Source organism: Hemiscyllium ocellatum, chromosome 10 (assembly GCF_020745735.1).
Source record: "Hemiscyllium ocellatum isolate sHemOce1 chromosome 10, sHemOce1.pat.X.cur, whole genome shotgun sequence".
NCBI lineage: Eukaryota > Metazoa > Chordata > Chondrichthyes > Orectolobiformes > Hemiscylliidae > Hemiscyllium > Hemiscyllium ocellatum.
Genome location: NC_083410.1, coordinates 79750108 through 79768963, shown reverse-complemented (window position 1 = coordinate 79768963; position 18856 = coordinate 79750108). Strand labels below are relative to the sequence as shown.

General features: G+C 41.3%; 1 protein-coding gene across 1 annotated transcript; it reads right to left on the bottom strand.

The window, feature by feature from the left end:
* Positions 1-4470: 4470 nt before the first annotated feature.
* ccr6a (chemokine (C-C motif) receptor 6a) lies at positions 4471-17137 on the bottom strand. The gene is made up of 3 exons (XM_060831136.1): positions 17051-17137; positions 10885-11005; positions 4471-5486 (listed from the first exon to the last, which is right to left on the bottom strand). Exons 1-3 carry the CDS (start codon positions 17135-17137, stop codon positions 4471-4473), a joined length of 1224 nt encoding a protein of 407 aa, XP_060687119.1.
* Between the last annotated feature and the right edge of the window lie 1719 nt (positions 17138-18856).

Genomic DNA, 18856 nt, shown 5'->3' with positions numbered 1-18856 from the left:
TTTTGTGATAACTCTGATCACCAGAGCTGGTATATAAGATTTCTCTTCACAACTGGAGACAATTTACATATTCTTCATTATTCAGGTGAGGGGAGATTAGACAAGAACAGAAGTTTATATTGATATGGTTAGATTAAGTAATGGCAGAAAACAATTGAAACAAATATCCTGTTTCTATGCTGCAAATTCCAACAAGTATAATAAAAAGTACATTTCATATTAAAGAAAAAAGTTTTCTTAGAATGGATTGTGTAAAATTATCATTACAGAAGAAATTAGAAATATTGAAGCAAATAGACTCAGCTAATATAAATGTTTGAATTTTTTTGAAAAAGTACTACTACATTTCTGTATTACAGAAATCCAGTTAGTATGTAAATCAAGTTTCGATTGTGCTTCTGGAAACAAGAGGGATTTGAGAGTCTTTGTACAGAACACACTAAGTTAACATGATGGTACTGAAGCAATTAAGAAGGTGAATTATATATTAAACTTTATTACAAAGAGAATGAAATATAACAAAAATCACTTGAATTTATGCTGTGAATTTAATATGATTAAATATCCTGGAGGGTTTCACAGAACATTAAAAAATAAAAGTGTGACACCGAACCGCATCAGGAGATATGAGGGTGGGTCAACAAAAGTTTAGACAATAATTAATTTTTAATGAATATCTTAAAATAGAGAAGTATGGACAAAAGGTTTTTGGAGGAAATTTCAATGTTTATGATTTGCACAGTGTAGCAATTAAAATCAGTCATGCCAAATTGTAGATGTCTCAAAGGGTTCTGGGGCTAGGGAGAGGATTACAGAGGGATGGAAAAAAGTGATGAAAACTGTGAAACAAAGGTGTTGCTTCACTAGAAGGCAGCATATGTTAGCAAGTACAAGGTGAATAAGATTCAGTGCAAGTTAGAATATGAACAACAGAATTGTATATGATCCCAAATTTACAGCAGCTAGAATATGAAGCTAGTCTGGAATGCCTTACTTTGGACAAACCTGGAGGTGACAAGGGCACAGATAAAGCTTTCAACAGGGGTGAAACTGGTCAATGTTACCAAGGCTAAATTAAGTTGCATCAGTGACAGTGCAACACAACTATGTCATTGAAAACTTGCTTCCTGAAAATGATAGATTGTGGGCAGCACAGTAGCTCTTTGGTTAGCTTTGCTGCCACTCAGTGCCAGGGATCCACATCCGATGCCAACTTTGGGTAACTGTCTGTGTGGAGTGTGTGTCCCTATGTCTGAATGGGTTTCCTCCCACAGTCCTAAGACATGCAGGTTAGGTGGATTAGCTGTGGTAAAACACAGGGTTATCAAAATAGGGTGGAATTCTCTTTGGAGGGTCGGTGCAGATTCGATGGGTCAAATGGCCTCTTTTCACATTGTAGAAATTCTGTGAATCTAAAGTCTAGTTCAGCCTCAGACACTTACCAGCAAAAGTTCACAGGCCAGAAGTGAAGGTCACTGGGAGGAATCAAAGACAATGGTTTCATTTGTTCAATATTTGATTAGGGAACTTTCTGCTCATCCAGTACCTAATGCCAGACAAGCAGTTTTGAGTTAATAGTACTGGTTGTTGCCATTTATGTGTGAAAACGGACACAAAAACAGAAATTGGAGAAACTCAGCAGATCTGGCAGCATCTGTGGAGAGAAAACAGAGTTAATGTTTCAAGTCCAGTGACTCTTCTTCAGAATTGAAAGGTCACTGGACTTGAAATGTTAACTCTGTTTTCTCTCCACAGATGCTGCCAAATCTGCTGAGTTTTTTCAATACTTCTGTTTTTGTTTCAGATTTCCAGATCTACAGTTGTTTGTTTTATTTTAGTGTGAAAACTGACATTGAGTTTTCAGAAGCTATCTCAGAGGATATGAGCAAGAATGGTGGCATCACAGGCTATCTTTATTCACTCCTGGGATTCCTGCATTATCATTTTTGAAAAGAGTGAGTAGAATAGATCTATGAATTTGAAGAATTTGAGGTGATCTTATTGAAATAAATAACATTGTGAGGAACTAAGGAAATTAAGGGGTACAGGGATCTGGCAGGTAAGTGAAGTTGATGTGGAAGATTCATCCTCGATCTAACTGAATGGCAGACTGTTCCACGGGATCCTATGTCTTACTACTTTCTCTTAGATTCTTATATCCTCATCAATTCAATTACTTCTGATAAATACTGACTTATATTAAATTAGGTGCTGCAAGATCTGAACAGAAATTGTGATGTAAATTGACAAGTAACATACATGATAATTGTTAGGAAGGAAGATGTGTTGGACATTTTGAACAACTTGAGGATAGACAAGTCCCCCGGGCCTGACGGGATATATCCTAGGATTATGTGGGAAGCAAGAGAGGAAATTGCAGTACCGTTGGCAATGATCTTTTCGTCTTCACTGTCAACGGGGGTGGTACCAGGGGACTGGAGAGTAGCGAATGTTGTGCCCCTGTTCAAAAAAGGGAATAGGGATAACCCCGGGAATTACAGGCCAGTTAGTCTTACTTCTGTGGTAGGCAAAGTAATGGAAAGGGTACTGAGGGATAGGATTTATGAGTATCTGGAAAGACGCTGCTTGATTAGGGACAGCCAGCACGGATTTGTGAAGGGTAGGTCTTGCCTTACAAGTCTTATTGAATTCTTTGAGGGTGTGACCAAGCATGTGGATGAGGGTAGAGCAGTGGATGTAGTGTACATGGATTTTAGTAAGGCATTTGATAAGGTTCCCCATGGTAGGCTTATGCAGAAAGTCAGGAGGCATGGGATAGAGGGAAACTTGGCCAATTGGATAGAAAACTGGCTAACTGGTCGAAGTCAGAGAGTGGTGGTAGATGGTAAATATTCAGCCTGGAGCCCAGTTACAAGTGGAGTTCCGCAGGGATCAGTTCTGGGTCCTCTGCTGTTTGTAATTTTTATTAATGACTTGGATGAGGGAGTCGAAGGGTGGGTCAGTAAATTTGCAGATGATACGAAGATTGGTGGAGTTGTGGACAGTGGGGAGGGCTGTTGTCGGCTGCAAAGGGACTTAGCTATGATGCAGAGCTGGGCTGAGGAGTGGCAGATGGAGTTCAACCCTGCCAAGTGTGAGGTTGTCCATTTTGGAAGAACAAATAAGAATGCGGAATACAGGGTTAACGGTAGAGTTCTTAGTCAGGTGGAGGAACAGAGGGATCTTGGGGTCTATGTACATAGATCTTTGAAAGTTGCCACTCAGGTGGATAGAACTTGTAAGAAGGCCAATGGTGAATAAGCGTTCATTAGCAGAGGGATTGAATTCAAGAGTCGTGAAGTGATGTTGCAGCTGTACAGGACTTTGGTTAGGCCACATTTGGAGTACTGTGTGCAGTTCTGGTCGCCTCACTTTAGGAAAGATGTGGAAGCTTTGGAGAGGGTGCAGAGAAGATTTACCAGGATGTTGCCTGGAATGGAGAATAGGTCGTACGAGGACAGGTTGAGAGTTCTCGGCCTTTTCTCATTGGAACGGCGAAGGATGAGGGGTGACTTGATAGAGGTTTATAAGATGATCAGAGGAATAGATAGAGTAGACAGTCAGAAACTTTTTCCCCGGGTACAACAGAGTATTACAAGGGGACATAAATTTAAGGTGAAGGGTGGAAGGTATAGGTGAGATGTCAGGGGCGGGTTCTTTACCCAGAGAGTGGTGGGGGCATGGAATGTGCTGCCCGTGGCAGTGGTAGAGTCAGAATCATTGACGACCTTTAAGCGGCAATTGGATAGGTACATGGATGGGTGCTTAATCTAGGATAGATGTTCGGCACAATATCGTGGGCCGAAGGGCCTGTTCTGTGCTGTATTGTTCTATGTTCTATGATACACAAGTGCCATTCAATGACTAGTTGTAATAAAAGAGAACCTGACCACCTTCCCTTGACATTCATGGCATTTGCTGCTATTGAATCCCCTGCCATTGGCATTCGAGGGTACAAATCTAACTAGACCAGCCAAATAAATTGTGACTACAACAGCAAATCAAAGGCTGGCTATTAATTGGTGAATAACTCGCCTTTTGGCCCTCCAAAGCCCTTTCACCATCAGTGAGTCACAAGTCAGAAGAATGATGGAATGTTTTCCACTTGTCACTATAAATATAGATGGATAAGAATTTAATTTTGAAATTATCATCTTGTGCTTCTTTTGTCAGGAAGAGAAATTTATTTTCTTGTGAGTTATCACTTTCAACAAGAGATTCAGCAAAGTGACAGATGGGGAAAATCAAAGTATTCTGTGGTGTGAAAGAGCATACTAGACCTCGAATCCTATTCTTATATTCCTTATACATACTGTTGTGGTTCTGTTCGCCGAGCTGGGAGTTTTTCTTGCAAACGTTTCGTCCCCTTTCTAGGTGACATCTTCAGTGCTTGGGAGCCTCCTGTGAAGCGCTTCTGTGCTGATTCCTCCGGCATTTATACTGGTTTGAGTTAATGTAAAAAGGTGAAGATCATACCGTAAAAGATGATGGGTTGTCAATATCAAAATCAGAAGTGCGCTTTGACACAAATGTTTCACTGGTACGCCTGGATGGACTGTGGCGAAATGTCATGTACCTTTTGCTTAAACACCAGATATCTCGAATAATTTTTGTAAAATAAAACCGGAACTTAACACCAATAAATGCATAGAGAACAGGGTTTAGACAGCAATGTAAAAAGGCCAAAGATTGTGCTACTGTACGCACAATGGTCATTTGTTTGTGAAGCTCACAATTGTCTGTTTTAACTAAAGTTTCATAAAGTACAATGACGTTGTATGGCACTTGGCAAAAGACAAATGCTATCACTACTGCCAATACAACTCGAAATGCCTTATGTCTTTGGAAGTTTCTGGCTTGGATAAGTGTGTTAATTATTAATGAATAACAGAAAACCATGATTAAAAGAGGTATAAAAAACCCCAGTGTGAGTTGTATTGTTGGAGCAATCATTTTACCAATATTTGAATAGTTTTTAGGGTACCTGATATCACATATATATTCTCCAGTTGTTTGAAACTTGTACATTTCACTAAAAACAAATGTTGGCAGGGATACAACAATTCCAGATAGCCAGATAACTACACAAATAATTTTACTGTAAATCAGTGCCTTTCCTCTGTAATTGAAGGACTTAGTTGCATGAACGATAGCAATATATCGATCAATACTAATAACAGCTAGCAACAACATCCCACTGTAGAAGTTGACGCTGTACATCCCCTTGAGAACCTTACATCCAATGTCCTTGAAGATCCACCCATTTGCTTCATTTGCAGCCCAGAATGGTAAAGTAACCACAAACAGTATATCGGCTATAGCCAAATTCATTAGGTACATGTCAGTCATAGACTTCACCTTTTTGTAAAGGGAATAGGTTAACACAACCAAACCATTGCCAATAATGCCTGCTGCAGTGATGATTGAATACAAAACTGGAATAAACACCCATGTAAATTTCCTGGTATCATTCATTGTACACAAGAATTCCATGCCGTTATAATCAAAAGTACTGTTGTATTCAAAGTAACCATAGTTGTCGTAAATGTAATCCATCGTTTTGGGTCAGTAAGTCTGGAAGACAAATAAATACAATAAATCATTATTAAAGACAATAAAGTTCTTCAGATGATGCTCTTAGATACCATAAGACTATTGAATTCAATAGTTGCTTAATTGGGTCCTCTCCAGTCTTTTTACAATTTTCAAATTATTTTAGGCAACCCCTATAATCAATTTATAACTGTCCCAACATCCATTTTCAATATAACATGAAGAAGGAAACTTCAGAATCTGGAGCAAGGAAGGGCCAATATAATTTGAAGCCAACAGCTTGTGGGCGTATTGCTGCTCTACTAGAAGACAGGTCTTCAGCTCACTGCCTGATAATGCTTCATCCTGACTTACACTGCCAAGAAAATGTTTCAGGAAGTCAGTGGTAGTTTGCCATTTCCTTCCACTCTCAGGGACAGATTGAGGATGCACATCTTAGTCCACCCCAACTGGAATAGAAATTAAATCTGAGCTGTTGGTGTTATCTGAACCAAATGTTAGTTATCTAGCCAAGACCCCTATTGAAGTCCCCATTCATAAAATGAAGGAAAGAGCTAAAGCAACACTTATTTACTCTTAACTTTGTTGTCCAAATTATATTTCTGTTAAGTTTGTGCCCAGGTCCTGACCTGGTGCAACTTGTTAGCTATGGCTCAGTTAGTAACATTCTCTCTAAGTTCTGGGTTCAAATATGGCTTTAGTAATTTCCACACAAAATCTCGGCTTAAAGTACAAGTAATAATAAGGAAGCCTTTTTTGGCTTTTGGATGAGACTTTAAACAGAGGCCTAAGCCTCTTGAAAAGTTGAATGGAAAAGTTCCCATGGCACTATTTCAAAGAAACACAGGGTTATATCCAGTCATTCTGACCATTATGAATTAACATCACAATATTCTTTCTGTCCAAGGATATTAAAGGAAGTGAGAGTGGAAATTGCACAAATGCTAGCAATAGTCTTTCCATCTTCCCTAAACTTAGGAATGGTGCCTGAAAATGCAGCACCCTTGTTCAAAAGGGTAAATAGATAGGCCCAACAAAGAACATTCTCTGTATATTGATGCATGTAGCTTTCAGTACATGCAAGTACATTAAGCCCGACTGACCATCGTAAATTGGCTGACAGCATGATTCCTTGCACACCCAAGACTATGCAGTAATTGTGGAATTACATTGGTGCAAATAAGTTTTGCAAGCTTACCAAGTTGAGCACAGTGAGTACCTTGCTAGTTGTGAATAGCTAAAGATATGCAGTTTGTTATGATTTGCCAATTTTTTGACATCAGCCTGCATACCTAGCGTCATGCCAGCATTGAAATTCCCCTGCCACATTACTGAGTTGAGTGACAAGTTACACATTTTTTTGGCCATTCTGATTAAGAGTCACTGGACTCGAAATGTTAATTCTGCTTTTTTCCCTCAGATGCTACCAGACTTCCTGAGTTTCTCGAGCAATTTATGTTTTTGTTTCAGATTCCAGCATCTGCAGATCTTTGTTATATCTTTCCAACTTGATTGTTAAGGACAACATTGTAATGCTGATTTGAAGATGCCGGTTGGACTGTGGTGTACAAAGTTAAAAAAAAATCACAGAACACCAAGTTATAGTCCAACAGGTTTAATTGGAAGCACTAGCTTTCGGAGCGCTGCTCCTTCATCAGGTGATTGTCTTGCTGCAGATGGAGGATATCCCAGAGGGTTCAAGAAAATAGACAACTTAGCTTGAAATAAGATACAAAAAGGGTAAAATCACATTGCTTGGTATAGTTTACAGATCACCATCTAATGGTAAGGATGGAATATTAAATCTCCAAGGACATTACAGAGAGGTGAAAACAGCACGGAATAGTTATAATGGATACTTCAATTATCCAAATATTGATTAGGATGTTGATAGTAGATACAACCTTGATGAACATAGACTCCTAGATTGTGTTCAGGAGTGTTTTCTATAGCACTACTTGTTCAGTCAAACTAGAAAGGAGGCACTGATAGACCTGTAGCTTAGAAACCAAATGGCTCCATTCAAGCAAGTATTGATGGGAGGGCTTCTACAGAAAAGTGAAACTTGTGTCAGAAAGTTTATGACGACAATGGAAAAAGACCAAGCACAATCCTGAGTAAGAATAGTAAAATGATGAAGAGCTGAATTCAATACAGCAAGAACAGAGCTGGACTAGATAGATTGGAACCAAAGACTTGCAGGAAAAGCTTTGCTGAACAATGGGATAGCCTCAAAGAAGAGGTGTTACGGGTACATAGAGTCATAGAGTCCTACAGCACGGAGAGAGGCCCTTCAGCTCAAATGGTTGATGCCAACCAAAAAGTTACAGTTGGGACATTTTTCCACAAAAAAGAAAATTAGGTCAAACAAGCCCAGAGCTGCCTGGATGGGAAAGGAGAAGGGGATTAAGATAATAAAATGTGTTAATGGCTGGTGGTAGATAGAAAATATAATTAAGAAGGTTCAGAGGGGAGGTTTAAAAGCAAATACGAGTGCAAAGAGAGACTATGAGAAAAGACTGTAAGCTAACAAAGAAGAATATGAGAAGTTTTCTATAGGGACATAAAGAGTTGGGCTAATTAGGGATCTCAAAGAGGATATACACACAGAGGCAATGGGCATGCTAAGGTGTTAAATGAATACCTTGTATCTTTCTTTACTAAGAAAGTAGTGCTGCCCAGATCAAGGTGACCAAAACTCTGTCACTAGAAGGGTTTAAAACTGATAAGGTGGATGTATTGGATAGACTGTTGATACTTAAAGTTGATGACACTGGAACCAGATGAGATGCATCCAACGATATTGAAGGAAGTGAGTGTGAAAGTTGCAGAGACACTGGCCATAATCTTTCCATCTTTTCTAGGTTTGGGGTAGTGCCTGAGCACTGGAGAATAGCACATGTAACACCTTTGTTCAAAAAAGGTTGTAACAATACAGTTTGATTGCCAACCAGATTGACATCTTCAAGGATATGAAATTAAAAGTCACATAGTCCAACAGGTTTATTTGGAAGCACTAGTGATCTTCTTGGAGATATGAAAGGTAGACAGAGAAGGACAGGAGTGAGATCAGAATTTACATCCACAAACATACATAGACACAAATGAGAGGTTTGAGTAGAAGCATATGTTTATAAGATTCAATAAATTCAGTTGTGGACGAAGCTTGTATTTAGCATAAATACCACCATGGACTGTGAGGTTGAATGGTCTGTTTCTGTGCAAGTCTAAACTGTTTGCCCAGATACCATAAACAGCAAAATGCAAAACCTCACAATCTATTTTCTTAAAATTCAATTGAGTGCCTAATTCCAAACATTCCAGATTGCATCATAATTCACAGCTATCACATTGCTATGATAGCCTTATGTGAAGGGATGGTTCTCTGTTTCACCTCCTTCAAGGAAAATATATCCTTCCTGAGGATACTTTCATGAATTGAAAGTAGTACTCCACATAAAATCCAAATGAGGCTCTATATAACTACAGCACAACTTCCATCCTGAAATATTCCAGCCTTCAGATAAAAAAATTCTGTTTGCCTTTTTGATTGCTTGTTGTTCTTGTCTACAAAATTTAAATGATTAATGTACTTGAACTCTCAAATCTTCCTGCTCATAATTTTCTTTTGGTTGGAAACAATCTAATTCACAATTATTTGGTCAAAAATAAATTGCCTCTTACTTTGCCTACATTAAGCTTTATTTTCCACAGCTCTGCTTCCTTGATTAATCTGTTTTTTGCTCTTTAGTTACTTCTTGACCATGTGACTACAATTTACATTCCCTTCAAATTTAGTGTCATTATCAGACTAAGATAGAAAACTCTATTTTCCTTTAACCATATTATTAATAAACGTTGAACATATCCTTGGGAGCATTATTTGTCACCTATTGCCAATCTAAGAAAATACCTTTTGTTCCCATGACTTCCAACGTTCCAAGAGAAAGTGAAGACTGCAGGTGCTCGAGATCAGAATCAAAAATTATGGCACTGGAAAAGCACAGCTGGTCAGGCAGCACCCGAGGAGCTGGAGAATCGACAGTTCAAGCATAAGCTCTTCATCAGGCCATTCCTGATAAAGAGCTTATGCTCGAAATGTTGACTCTCCTGCTCCTCCCGTGCTGCCTGACTGGCTGTGCTTTTCCAGCGCCCCTACTTTCCAACCATTTCCCATCAAAGTCAAAAAGCCACTTGTCTTGAGTCATCTTGAAGCACCGTTGAATTGCATGCTATTTATTTCTATCATGAATGTAGTTCATACCTGTTATATGGAGTACAATGATCCTGTTTTTCTTCAATGCAATGCTGTGTTTTATCAGGAAGATGCAATTATTCCAACTTGGTAGTCTGCAATTTCAAAGTGTAATATTAAATAATCAATCATAAAGTAAAATCTTACCAAGAAATCTGATATGAATTACAGAAGCCCTACTTCTATGAAGTTAACAATTACACAACACCAGGTCTGGAAGCACTAGCTTTCAGAGCGCTGCTCCTTCATCAGGTGGTTGTATGAACTTCTATCAGGTACTTCAATGAACTATATTATACCGTCCATGCTGTATACTTTTACTGACCGCACACATTACTTTATAGACACCACATGTCAACTCTCCTTATAAAAGGCAAAATAATGCAAATACTGAAAACCTGAAAGAAACACGGAGAATGCTGGAGAAACCCATCAGGTTTGATAACATCTGTGCAAAGCGAAACAGAATTAACATTTCATGTCCAGTAAGATTCTTCTTCGGATCAGAAGCAGAGTCATACCACGCTCGAAATGTTAATTCGGTTTTGTCTCCACAGATGCTGCCAAATCTGCTGAGTTTCTCCGGCATTCTCTGTGTTTGTTTCAACCCTACCTTATATTAGAACTAAATGGCATTCCACCCCCTCAACATCCAACTGGAGTGTTAGTATGGACATGGAATAATGGAACTCAGTGCTCAATATCATGGTAACCTTCATTCCTCTGTAATCCATACTTTAAGCCACAGCAATGAACTGGAAGGTAGCTAATGAGTCATGAATGCTGCCTACTATCAATGTGGCTGATAATTCCAGGTGTGAAATCTAAATATATAAGCGCAACATGAAAGCCAAAATATGACAGAACATGTCTTTGTCATGTTAAAACAATGTTTCGGTGAGCTGGACTGCTCAGCAGGAACCCTGCAGTACTTGTAGAACTGATGTTGTGAGTTATGAAAATCTGCTGCATGCTTCACCATCATCTCTTATAAGAGGTCAACCTTTCCATCAGCTATACTGAGTTAGCTGAGCAGAGAGAAAAAAGGAACTTGGGGGGAAGAAAATCTTCTTCTTGCATCTCTGAATTGACCTTGAAGTATGTCTCGGAAGCACTATACCACAGAAGTATTGGGGCATCTGTGCTGAGGAAAGCTCTGAATTCAACTTTTATCCTATTGTCAACAGTCTCAGATTCCTTTAAGAAGAAGTCCAAATTAACGCTTCGTATGGATAAGAGTCAGCTGGCGTCATCCCAACTTCATTTCCTCTGTCATTAAAGCCATACAGAATAAGACAAATGTCAATTTCCTACTCCGTAACCACCCTGTGGTTACATGGTTTTAAATATATATTCCAGTTATGCAAATAGTGCTACACTCCCAAGTACAAATCATTGCAAAGATTCACATAAATAGACATGCAGATCAAAGCAAGAGATGGAGGTGGACCTGCTAGGATACAGCATGAATAATAGCAAGAAATATAACAAACAGAATGAAAAAAAATCAGGATACTGACATCAAAAACTTCCAGCTTTTGCATCAAGCCTTAATGGTGACTTAAGAATTGTGTCATTGTGTGGTGACTTCCTTACTTCCACATCCTTGCATCTCATTAAAGCCTCAATTTGCTTTATTTATGGTGGACTTTCAATTCTTGTCTCCTTCCACAAGTAAGCAGAAGGCCTCAAATTCCCTCATGTAAATAAGAGCAGAAAACCTCTGGCAATTGCAGTTCACTAAACCTAACCAATATGTAACTACTTCTTCAGCAAGTTTTGAGATTTGTAGCTCAGGTTGAGGTTCTGGATGTAGGATTGCTCGCTGAGCTGGAAGGTTCATTTCCAAACATTTCATCACCCTCCTAGGTAACATCTTCAGTGGGCCTCAAAGTGAAGCACTGTGCATGATTCCTGCTTTCTATTTATATGTTTAGGTTTCTTTGGGATGGTGATGTCATTTCCTGTGGTGATACCATTTCCTGTGATGATATCATTTCTTATGGTGATGTCGTTTCCGGTTCTTTTTCTCAAGGGGTGGTACATGGGGTCTAACTCGATGTGTTTGTTGAGAGAGTCCTGGTTGGAATGCCATGCTTCTAGGAATTCTCGTACGTGTCTCTGTTTGGCTTGTCCGAAGATGGATGTGTTGTCCCAGCCGAAGTGGTGTCCTTCCTTATCTGTATGAAAGGATACTAGTGAGAGAGGATCATGTCATTTTGTGGCTAGTTGGTGTTCATGTATTCTGGTGGCTAGTTTTCTGCCTGTTTGTCCAATGTAGTGTTTGTTACAGTTCTTGCAAAGTATTTTGTAAATGTCATTAATTTTGCTTGTTGTCTATATAGGGTCTTTCAAGTTCATTAACTGCTGTTTTAGTGTGTTGGTGGGCTACCATGATGCCAAGGAGTCCGAGTAGTCTGGCAGTCATTTCCGAGATGTCTTTGATGTAGGGGAGAGTGGCTAGGGATTCTGAACGTGTTCTGTCTGCTTGCTTGGGTTTGTTGCTGAGAAATCGGCGACTGTGTTCATTGGGTATCCATTCTTTTTGAATATATGGTATGGGTGATTTTCCTCTGCTCTGCGTAGTTCCTCTGTGCAGCAGTGTGTGTTGGCTGTTGAAATAATGTTCTGATGCAGCTTTGTTTGTGGATGTTGGGATGATTGCTTCTGTAGTTCAATATTTAGTCCGTATGTGTTGTTTTTCTGTCAATGCTGTGGCAGTGACATCTAGGAATGGCAGTTTGTTGTTGCTTTCCTCCTCTTTAGTGAATTTTATGCCAGTAAGGGTATTATTGATGGTGTTGAAGATTTCCTTTAATTTGTTTTGTTCATTGATGACAGTTTATTGATTAGCAGAGGCAGTAATGCAGAGACTTGAACAAATAGCTCTGCCAACCATCCAACCCAAGCTTTGGGTTCACTACGTGGATGACACCTTTGTCATCACCAACCGAAGAAACCTAAACATATAAATAGAAAGCAGGAATCATGTACAGTGCTTCACCTGGAGGTCCACTGAAGATGCTACCTAGTAGGGTGACAAAACATTCAGAAATGAACCTTCCAACTCAGCGAGCAATCCTACATCCATACTTCTTCACAACAGTGTTCCTTCATGCCCAAATTCACTGCAAATTCAGCTTTTCCATATCATCAGACTAACTCATGCACGACGTGGGTCCTCAACCATTTTACTGTGGAATTCAGAAACATCTATGACTTGCAGACTTTGAACAATCAACGGATGGACCTGACACTTTATGGACCAATATGATGTTAATGTCATTCCTAGAGCATTTGCCAGCAGTTTAATGCAGCAAACGTGCTGCCTGTGCTTCAACCAAATAGCAATGTGTGGCAGTCAAAGGGCAGCAGTCCTGCATGAGCTGAGGGAGACTGCAGTCAGTCAGAGGATACCACCACAGTCAGTGAAGCGATTCACCCAATTCTAGTCCTGGAATTTGACAATGGTATGTGAAATATTTAGTGCTACCACAGTTTCAGTATCCATATCCTTACAATCTGGGGATTAGCTCTGCAGGTCTAGTGCAACCAGTCTAAAGATTACAGGTAGGTCAGTCAGGATACTATGGAGACACTACTACATCATTTGGATCATTTTGGGGGTGGGATGATCCTTTTTTTCTGCAATGAGACTAAGGGTGGGATTGATGGAAGTGAATGATACATAAATGGGACAGATTGTGAAATGTCTGCAGTGAGTGAGTAGAAAACAGATTGGGCTGGAAGGGTTGGGAGGATCAAGTGAATGAGATCCATTGAGTGGACATGATGCATGCAATCATAAGAGAGTTGTAGTGTATGAGCTTACAATAGACCATGGTGAGAGGTGTGTGCAATGGCAGAGTGGAGTCAGTGATGGTCCTGTCAGTGTGAGCAGAGAAACGATGGTGGTATTTATGCTTGCAGAGGGGAAAAAATATCATTGACGTTCATTCTGCATCACTTCATACAGGACACAACTATTCCCCAGACTGACTGCATAATTAATGAGATGAACAATGGAAAACTGCATGAACAAAGTCACTCCAAGCCTTTATGGACTAGCGCCATGAAACTCAGAGCAGAACATTTCATTGAAAATCAAAAAATTGTTGTGCATGACATCTTCATGAAACATAAGATTAATTGTATTCATACAATTAAAAGATCAAGGTATTAGCAGACAATTCAAAACCAAATGCAGGGTTTATATTTAATAAATATCAAAATATAGAAGCCATTTTCAGTTCAAACTTTGACAAAAAAAACATGTTTATTTCATTCAGGCTGACAGAAGCCTTGAAATGTACATAGTGGAGTTAAGACTGGAGTTTTAAGCAGACATTTCTGCACCTTCATGGTCATTGATTTATTAAGAGTGGTTTCTCATAGACATAAACGTTTCCCTGTTATCAAACTGCTTTTAATTATTTAATTATCTCAGGTATCAGGCAGGAATCTAAACTAATCTATTTAAAAAGGTGACTAAGGTAAATCCCTAAAATATTTGTTCAAAGTGACAGAGGAGAAGTATTTAAAAAAAATATTTAACTGCATCTCGGTCCACAGCACACGACACTTGGTCATTACCACTACCTCCACTAGTACCTGTACCATTGCTTTCTGAATGTACCTAGAGATATAAGATATCTTGCCTCATTCATCTCATTTTTTTCTCATCTTTCCTGATGAAGGGCTTATGCCCGAAACGTCAAATTTCCTGTTCCTTGGATGTTGCCCTGACCTGCTGCGCTTTTCCAGCAACACATTTTCAGCTCATTCATCTCATTCACCAAGATTTGTTTGGTTCCATTCTTCAATGTTTCCAACAGAACAGTCACCTTCGACTAACTGCAAGGCAGCACACCATTCCTGTAAGAAGGTGAAGTGTTGAGCCATGCAGGCTAGTTTTAAATAGTCTAGCCACTCATCAGCAGTGATACAATCAAAGCATCATTAGTATTGGCTGGACACTAAAATCATTGAAAGGGACAGGTGGCAGGAAGATAGCATGCTGCCTGCGGTGCAACCAGTGTGGGTTAAATATACGTCAGTCTCGGCCAAATTTAGCCCCTCTTTCGTTTCCTTCATAATCTGGCAAATGATATATCTAAGTATAAATTCCTCTCATCTCCCACATCTCAAATCTGAGTTTAGGGAAGGATGAATTTGCTCCTTAATACCCTCACAAAATTAATGAGTGGGATGACAAGTGAGTGATTAGTGGAGCAGTAGGAGCCTGACCACTGGAGTGGTAGTGGTAAGACAGACCACAGGTGAGTGACTCCAAGCGAGATGAAAGTGTCTTGGGGATTTGGGAAGGGACTGTGAAGAAAAGTGCAGTTGTGAGGATAAGTGAAGGAATGAGAGATTGTGGAGTCAGCAACAGAGATGAAGACCGGTGCTCTGTGAGGGAGAGTGGTCACTGGGAGGTTCAACAAGGAAGAGAAAATACCCTTGCAAAGAGGAGATCATTTCAAACATCAGTGACGTGATTTTTCAAGCCTTTGAACTACTGTGTATTTCTATTGAAAGAGTGATCACCTATAGAGCACATCAGCCACAGCAGACAACCGAATGCACACCTGCTTTCACCAATGGTCTGCAGTCAGTCTGCCATGTTAAATGGAATTGAAGAAAGCCTTGCAAGACCTCACTAAAGTGTCTTAACCATCCTCCTGCAGCTCGTCTTCTGTGCTGCAGTATGTTGTACGTAGGAAAGCAGGTCAATCCCCTCTGAACATTCTTTCTGGTATATTCTGAAGGGCACCCCAAGACCTGGGCAGATATCCTATGCAGGTAACCAAATAGTTTTTGCGATGAGTGACCTTGTGTTCGTGTGACTCCCTTTGCATCTTTCCTGATATCAGTGGTGGAGCCACCCTTTGATGTCATCAGGCATGTCACTTGAGGATAGCCCTTGTTTCCAAGGACTCACCCACTTGCTCTATTTGGAGTTGCAAAGGCTGTGCAGAATGGTGCTGACTGGTACAGAATGGAAGCATTGTGGCAGCCTCCAGGATAACTTGCATGGACATAAATGACTACCTTATAGTGGTCACATTCCAATGAACATTAATGGAGTGGAAGCCCTTCCAACTGACAAACACTGCTGGTTGATCAAAGAAAACTTTCATTGAAACGTATGTGCAGCCTGTGACTCTCTGTATGCTTGTAAATACAACTAATACAGCAGATATAAGAACCATCTGATTCTGACTGTTCTCATCAGTAGCAAAATAGATGTAAATGGCAGTGCTGGCAAACACAACTGCTCACCTGGGGTGGGGGGTGGGGTGGGGGGCAGTATAGGCCAGCCTTATTGCCCAGCCCTAATAGGCCTTGAAAAGGTTATGGTGAGCTGTGCTCTAACTCCTGCAGTTCTATTGGTGTAGTTTCACCCACAATGCTGTTAGGTAGGAAGTTCCAGGATGTTAACCCAGTGACAGTGAAGGAATGTTGACATATTTCAAAGTTAGAATGGCTTAGAGGGGAACCTGCAGGTGGGGGTGTTCTGATATATTTACTGCTGTGGTCCTTCCGGATGATAGTGGCCATGGGCTTTGAGGGTGCAGCCTAACAAATCTTGGTGAATTTATGCAGTGCATCTTGTACATTGTACACACTGCTGCTACAGAGAAATGGTGCTGAGAGTGTGAATGTTTGTGTATGTAGTGCCAATCAAGTGGGTTGCTTTGACATGGATGATGGAAAGCATTTCGAGTATTGTTGGAGCTGTACTCATCCAGGGAAGTGTATAATATTTTATCACACTCCTGACTTATGCCTTACGGACAGATTTTGGACAATCAGAAAGTGAATGATCTGCTGTAGATTTCTGAGCCTCTGACCTGCTCTTGTAGCCACTGTATTTACCTGGCTAGCGCAGTTCAGTTTCTGACCAGTGGTAATCCCAGGATGTTGATAGTGGGGATTCAGTCATGGTATCACAATTGAATGTCAGGGGGCATGGCATGAATGAGACTTGCCATTTGTCAGCACTAATCCTGAGAAGAATCCACACACTCAATAAACGCTTTTTCTCCAGTTTATTGGATATCAAGGAACGTAATTACACCAAACTCTCACATACTTACCTCCAAACTTGGAATTCCTCGATTGTCCCAGAACCTTCTCCTGGCCTTCAAAACCGCTCGGACACCTTTAGCCACATGGTCACTGCAGCTACCACCACTGCAGCAATGATGATATCACTTCCGCTGCTGCCACCCCACAGACCACTGCCAAATATAATGCCTCTGTGATGGCTGCCAGGACAACTGCCTCCGCGATCACCACCAAGACCACCGCTGCTGAAACCACCATGAAGACTACCTGTCACCACCTCAACCTGTCCACCCCCTCACCCACTCCGATCTCTCATCCTCGCAATATGCAACCCTCCACTCCCTCCGCTCCAACCCCAACCTCACCATCAAACCAGCGGACAAGGAGGGTGCAGTTGTACACTGATCGCTAACTCATGGACACCTCTTCCTACTGACCCCTCGACCACTTCACCTCCCATCACCAAACTATCATCTCCCAGATCAAATACAGCCTCATCACCTCAAGGGATCTCCCATCCACTGCCTCCAACCTCATAGTTCCGGAGCCCCACACTGCCCAGTTCTATCTTTTACCTAAAATTGCCAAACCTGACTGCCCCGTTTGACCCATTGTCTCCACCTGCTCCTGCCCCACTGAACTTATCTTGACACCATCCTGTCCACCTTGGTCCAGGAACTTCCCTCATGCATTCAGGACAGAACTTCCACCTCTTCCATGACTTTTTCCCCAGCCCCCAATGCCTTATCTTCACGGTGCAGGGCAGCACGGTGGCTCAGTAGTTAGCACTGCTGCCTCACAGCGCCAGGCACCCGAGTTTTAGCCTCAGGCAACTGTCTGTGTGGAGTTTGCACATTCTCCCCATGTCTGCATGGGTTCTTCCTGGTGCTCCGATTTCTCCCACAATCCAAAGATGTGTAGTTTAGCTTGTTTGGCCACGCTAAATTGCCCATAGTGTTCAGGGATATGCAGGTTAGGTGCATTAGTCAGGGGTAAATGTAGTGTAATAGGGTAGGGAATGGGTCTGGGTGGGTTACTGTTTGGAGAGACGTGGATTTGTTGGGCCAAATGGCCTGCTTCCACCTGTAGGCATTCTGTAGGGATTCTATGACCATGGACATCCAGTTGCTATACACATCCATCCGCCATGATAAAGGCCTCCAAACCCTCTATTTCTTCCTCTCCCGCCAACCCAACCAGTACCCCTCCACTGACACATTCATTTGATTAGCTGAACTGGTCCTCACCCTCAACAACTTCTCCGAATTCTCCCACTTCCTTCAGACCAAAGGTGTAGCCATGGGCACCTGCATGGGCTCCAGCTATGCTTGACTCTTCATTGGGTACATGCAACAGTCCATCTTCCATAGTTACACTGGCACCATTCCCCTTTTCCTCCACTACATTGATGACTCTATTGGCACCACCTCATGCTCACACCAGGAGGCTGAACAGTTGATCAACTTCACAAACACCTTCAACCCTGACTTCAAGTTCACTTAGACCATCTTGAACACCTCCCCCCCTTCCTGGATTTCTCCAACTCCATTTCTGGTGACCGACTCAACATGGACATCTATTTCAAACCCACTGACTCCCATAGCTACCTGGACTACATCTCCTCCCACCACCACCCTCCCCACCCCAGCCCCTGTAAAAATGCTATCCCTTACTCGCAATTCCTCCGCCTCCGCTGCATCTGCTCCCAGGAGGACCAATTCCACTTTGAAATATCCCAGATGGCCTCCTACTTCAAGGACTGCAATTTCCCCTCTCACGTGCTCAACAATGCCCTCCAGTGCATCTCCTCCACTTCCCACACCACTGCCCTTGAACCCCACCCCTCGAACCCTAACAAGGATAGAATCCCCGGTCCTCACTTTCCACCCAACCAATCTCCAGATACAGCGTGACATCCTCTGCCATTTCCGCCACCTACTGTCAGACCCCACCACCTGTGCCCACAGCTCCCCACTC

Coding starts and splice junctions, on each gene's coding strand:
- ccr6a (XM_060831136.1), bottom strand. CDS start 17,137: ATGGTGGTTTCAGCAGCGGTGGTCTTGGTGGTGATCGCGGAGGCAGTT. Junction 11,006..17,050: donor AGGCATTATATTTGGCAGTG/GTCTGTGGGGTG, acceptor TTCTTCTTAAAG/GAATCTGAGACTGTTGACAA. Junction 5,487..10,884: donor CAAGGTCAATTCAGAGATGC/AAGAAGAAGATT, acceptor ACGGCATGGAAT/TCTTGTGTACAATGAATGAT.